Genomic DNA, 6,000 nt, shown 5'->3' with positions numbered 1-6,000 from the left:
GGTTTCACTTTAATGATAAGTATAGGAACTGATTTGAAATTTTTTGAAGTACATGAGGTAAAGTAATTTTAGGCATAAGCATAGAGAGTTAAAATGTATTTAACATATAAAAAACTAAGCTCGATTTTAAGTAATACCTCTTCCAACAAGTCCACTTGTTCTCTTTCTCTACTTTTAATATAAATGAACTAATTCATCAACAAGAAACTTAATGTTACAAATGGGAAACAAAAATAAAGGAGACTTGCCTAAGCTTCATACTCTCTGATTCTTCAGCAAAAGAAAGGAGAAGCCCTGGCTGCGTGCACTAGTTCAATTAGCCGTGTACAAGAGCGGGTTCAAGAAAAGGAAAGCTCATTGGTAAGGAAGATAGTAATGTTTTGTATCTCCCTGCATTTAATGCATCAAGATATACTCAATATTGGTGCACGGGTAATTTTGATATTTTAAAAAAAGTTTGGGTGAAGTTAAAATGGGTAGTTTATGTTGCAAATCGCCCAATAAAAGCCGTGCGAAAATGAAAACCTTTCAAATTCTTCAATCGTTGGCTACTCCATTTTATGGCACTCTCCAATCTCCCAACTTTCTCCGCCGGAATCCTTTCTCTCCCGCACTCCGATTCCCAAAACCGCTACTTCCTATCTCATCTCTACCCAAAACCGCAAACCTCGGCAAAACCCTTCATAAAACCCTTCGAACCACTTCTCCACCTCTACATTGTCGCCTCTCCAAATCCCACACTCAGTAGCAGGCCTCCTCCTACTCTCCCTTGCGCTTCCTCCAAGGAGTCTTCTTCTGAGGAAAGCCTTGGAGATCTCCAAGAGCCGGATACTCTTCCATTACACTCAAGTTGTTTTTTTTTTTTTTTTTTTTCTCTTTTCTAGTACTAAGTTTTGCTGCTATACTCAATGGGTGGTAACCTTGCAGATAGATTGCTACGGCGAGCCATCTTTGTCGGTGCTGCGACGGTGGCAAGCAAGATTCTGGTATGTTTCTTGATGTTTAGAACTTGTTCTTCCTTAAATTTCCACTTCTTAGTGAGTCATCTATGTGATGATACAAGGGGTTAGTCAGAGAGATTGTATTGGCTGCGGTTATTGGAGTGGGTCCTGTGGCTACTGCATTCAAGTATGATGTCTTCTTACCTTACTTTTTTTTTTCCCTCTTGCTGTTGATGCAGTCTGATTGTTTTGATTCATAACGCCATCATTTGGTGCCTTGAGAAATCAAAAACTTGGACCGCAGATAATTGGCTTGATGTTAGTTTGTAAAGTAATTTATCCTGTAGTGGGTGAAGAATAGTCACTTCATTTCATTTTAGTTGCGTATTGGGATTATTTATCTTTGTTTTAGTCCATAGATGTTATTGAATAGTCTGATGGCTCATAACTCTTATTTAGTCAGGAGAAGAAAGTATTGAGAAAGCTTTGACTTGTGTACGTTTAACAAGATTGCCTATTTGTTGCATTGCCAGCAATTTTTGCATGCTGAAATTTCAACTTTTTACTAAATGGTCCATTTTTATATTGTGCGTTTCAGTTATGCTGCAGTCCTTCCGAGGTTCTCTACATCCTTTTTGGGAGGTCCATTCTGAAACTCAAGTTTCATTTTGCAAAAAGTGTCTTTGGTTATGAACTGTCCTATCAATTTGTATCATATGCTTGAGCTATTTATCAGTATCATACGCTATGTACAATGTATGGATATTCCTTTAAAACCTCATCTTTCCTATTTCCTAAAACTGCATATGGTTAGTTTGTATGCGTATTGCATGCTACATATTGATAAGCTCTTTATGGGACTTAGTTGCTCTAATTACAAAATATATGTACTGGTAACCATCCATTGTTATGTATGCCTAACAATTGATAATTTGATAGAGGTAGCCAAAAAACATAGTGACAACAAGTATATGCATCTCAGTCTCTATTATAAATGCCTTACTGAGACACAATGGAATGCAACTTATCGTTTAAGACTGATTACTTTTTCGTTATATAAGATTCTAAATGCTATTCTAAAGAAGAGATCAATATTTCATCGCTGTTGATTGAATCAATGTTGAATTATTTGCAGGTGTAAATGGCCCTATTCATGTCACGGTTGTCACAACATTGAGGTTTCCCGTGCTTACGATCTCATATTTTGTGAACCTCACTTTCAAATATCATTATTCTCTTATTTGCTATCAATGATAAATGTATCCCTTTTCAAATTAATCGAACTCAAATAGTTTGTAGTAGTGTTTTGTAGTTATTCAAATTACCTCTATGACATAGGTTTACTCTAGAAGGTTCTTAATGGGAACCAAATTCACAATACCCCTCGTGCTGGTATGCTGATCGACATGACAATCCATGGTGTCAACACCAACTCCCCGAGGTGGAAGAAACTTGACCTAGTCGAGTGGGGGTGTGGGCGAGTATGAAATAATTCTAGGATGTCAGGATCAAGTTGCTGGAAATCCTCGCAAGTGATTAATGTACAATTAGACTCTGGTCGATCTTACTAGCGAACTAGAAAACGATGAACCTTCTATAATAGATATTATTTGATCGTCTAAGATGATTTCTATCTTTTCTTATAGTAGATGGATAATGAGAAGTACATGGTGGCAGATCAAGTATGTCTGAAATAGTAGCAGCAGATATAACATATGGTTTGATGGGAATGTTCATAGGCAGTTTGTAAGCCACTAAATCTTCAATATTAAAAATAGAATCAGTGCTGTAATAAAAGGGAATGTCGATAACATAAGCGTTAGTCCTTACAAGTTCCAAAACTTGGAAAGATCCTGCTATATGAGAATATAACTTTCGAATAGTTCGTTTGGGTCATTTTGGACGTGAAAAGACTATCAAAGAAGTTGGCCAATGCTAGACCTATCAACCGGCAAAACACCGAAAGCAAAACACTAAGCTTTACACTCTGTTACTTGTGTTTGATCACTCGTGCCAAGACGTGAGTATAGATTTTGTCCTTGGATTACCACACACCTTTAGAAAACATGATTCAATCTTTGTGGTCGTGGATCGCTTCTTTAAGATTTTTATTTTATTCTTTGTGCCAAAATCTCTGACGTTTTATATGTGGTGAAATTATATTTTGCCCATATAGTCAAGTTATATGGTCTTTCAAAAATTGTTGTATTTGGCCGTGATGTTCACTTTGTGAGCTACTTTTGGATAATCTTATGGATATGGTTGGCACAAAATTAAAGTTCTCCACAGCCTATCATCCCCAAACCACCGGTCAAACCGAGGTCGTCTATAGTAGTTTTGGAAATCTTTTGCGATATCTCATGGGTATCTTCCTATAGCCTATCTTCCTATATCCCCAAACCACCGGTCCACAGCCTATCTTCCTATAGCCTAATTTTCTTATAATAACTCTATCAATAGGTCTATAGGTATGAGTCCATTTGAAGTTGTCACACAAATCTTTAGATCTTTTGCCTATGTCATCTCATGCTAGAATTTTGAGTCTGCCGAAGCATTTGTAATTTTGTATATCATATTCATTCATTGTATCAAGAAATCAACAAGCGAATTGAGTCGAGTAATCTTTCAAGTTCTGAAATGTATATGGACTAATGCTTATGTTATTGACATTCCCTCTGATTACAGTATTAGTTCTACTTTTAATATTTAGGATTTAGTGGCATGTGAACCCCTATGAACATTTCTACTAAACCATTTGCTATATCTGCTACTACTATTGTAAACATTCTCACTAAACCATAAGCATACGAGCCTTTTTTTTTATAAATTTTTTCTTATATCCATCGATCATCATTAAACAACTTTAGTGTTATTCTTGTGTCGGCAAATAAAGTCATCATCACAACATGATTGAAGATTAGCAACGTATATTCTCGTGTTATTTTTATGACGGTAAATTAAGTCTTTGATTCTCTTCGTCATTCTATGTTTAATTAGATATTAATTTTAATTATTAAACTATGATCAATTAATATTACATGTTCAATTGTATTAAGGAGTGTTCAATCATTAATATAAGTTTTAATGAATGTATTCAATTATATTGTGTTGAATAATATTTGCATTTGACTATTGCTATATCTTTAATAAAATAGGTCATTTACAAAAATAATCTAAAGATAAAAAATTATAATGTAGGTTTTAATACATATATTCAAACCAAAAACCAAATATTAACGTACCAAATACCCAAAAACATCTTTAAATATTCTATTTTTTTTGTTAAAAATATGTTAAATGTATGCCTGTAGCACAGAGGGATGTGCCGAGGGCGTGCCGTGCCGATGGTAGCAGGGCACGATCATTGCTGCTACAAATATTAAGTTTCATTCTTTGGTTATCAGGATGCAAATGTTATAGATGTATCATTGCTTGTTTCTTATAGAAAGTGACTAGAATATGCCATGTTGTTTTCTGCTTACATGAATTTCTGAAGCATACAACAGTTGCCAGAGAACTATGAAGCTTATCTCTTTGATTATTATGGCAAGGAGTCTCATGAAATTATTTTCTGAGTCTTAATTGTACTTATCAGAAATACTAATTCAAATCATGTTGATTGGCACAATTCATAATTTCTCTTTCTTGCTACAATTTGCCACAGTAAGCTCTCAAAGGAAAAGAGGAAGCAATTGTCTCAAAAGATTCATTTTCTCATGCTTCTGGTATGCTAGTGAGATCTTGGCAGGACTTAGTGTTTTATTCATTTCACTATCTTATCATATATTCTGAAGTAAGTCTGAATTCATCTATTCAGATTGGATCTGCCTTGGCTTCTTTTACTTTCATCTATCCAGATGAAATTATTTCACTTTGTGCACCAGGGTAAGAATAATTCTGATCTAAATATATTTTAGTTCATTTCTTAATTGACCATGTTAACAACTTAGCCAAGTCCAGAATTTTATACAATTTTGCTGTTTTTTTTTTCCTTGTATGTACTCTTTTTTCCTAGGTTAATTTGGGAGAATCCCTCTACTTTTAGGCTATTAGTCTAAAATGCATTTGCAAGGTAGAATCAGACATCCTCCAACTGGCCTTATATGTGTTAAAACAAGTCATATATTCCATTAATTTATTCTAGTGGAAAATTTGGTATGATTGCTGAAGGTTGATGTCCTGTTGACAACTTGTGGAAGTCCTACACTTCCTTCATTTGCCATCATTACTTTGAAAATAATGGTGGGGATCCATTGATTTGAGAAATTAATCTTATTAAAAAAGATTTATACAATTTAGTAATATTATCATTTCTTGGATTTCTTAGTATCTTCATTCTGTAATGTCTTATAAACATTCAAATGAAGGCAATCAACTTGCAACCACTGTTCAAAACATTTTGCAAGGCAATTAAAATCTATTATCTATTCTTTGGCAACATTTATCTTGGTATCATCAATTGGTTGCTTCTAATACCTACAGAAAATGTAATATTTATTATATGGGCTTCATGTTGTAACCTGCCACATTTTTGTGGTCCTCATTGGAAGAAAAAAATTTCCCTTTTTTGGAGGCTTAGAAGTCGTTTTTTCTTGCAGTCAGGATAATAGAAATTTTTTCTGTTAAAACTACAACAATTACAAAATTGTAGACTTTATGCATTGTTAAACATAGCGTCTAGTTTATTTTGATGATCCATTATTTCAAGGTGTTAATAGTTCATGATATGGAACTTAGAAGTCCATAGGAGTTGGGTGTATTTGTATTATGGTAAAATTATAGATAGGGTCTGGAAATATATTCTTGAGAATTGTGGCATGATAGTACCTAGTAAGAGATAACCTATAGAAGATATCCCAATATTGTAGTACTATCTAGTTGTGCCTTTAAGTCAAGATGCACATGATTACATAGTAAATTACATTTGATTAGACATGCTAGTTTATAATAATATAAAATTCTCTTATCATTTCTTCAGCAAAGGGAATAACTGATTAGACATGCAAGTACTTTATATTAATTATAAATTCTCTTATTCTTCCTCCAAACAAATGGAAAA

General features: G+C 34.0%; 1 protein-coding gene across 3 annotated transcripts in view; it reads left to right on the top strand.

Moving 5' to 3' along the window:
- The first annotated feature begins 519 nt into the window (after positions 1-519).
- The window catches only part of LOC140802384 (uncharacterized), a 28,032-nt gene continuing 22,551 nt past the window's right edge, over positions 520-6,000 (top strand). For all 3 annotated transcript variants that reach the window (XM_073157893.1, XM_073157892.1, XM_073157891.1), the window contains exons 1-7: positions 520-849; positions 928-986; positions 1,064-1,128; positions 1,540-1,583; positions 2,077-2,119; positions 4,606-4,666; positions 4,759-4,826. In XM_073157893.1, the coding sequence (XP_073013994.1) occupies positions 561-849; positions 928-986; positions 1,064-1,128; positions 1,540-1,583; positions 2,077-2,119; positions 4,606-4,666; positions 4,759-4,826 (629 nt within the window). In that variant the 5' untranslated portion in view covers positions 520-560. The remainder of the gene's footprint in view (positions 850-927; positions 987-1,063; positions 1,129-1,539; positions 1,584-2,076; positions 2,120-4,605; positions 4,667-4,758; positions 4,827-6,000) is intronic.

The sequence above is a fragment of the Typha latifolia genome, chromosome 15 (genome assembly GCF_019914945.1).
Source record: "Typha latifolia isolate L0001 chromosome 15, TyphaL0001v2, whole genome shotgun sequence".
NCBI lineage: Eukaryota > Viridiplantae > Streptophyta > Magnoliopsida > Poales > Typhaceae > Typha > Typha latifolia.
Note: the sequence above shows the minus strand (reverse complement) of the source record. Positions and strands in the feature narration are given on the sequence as shown.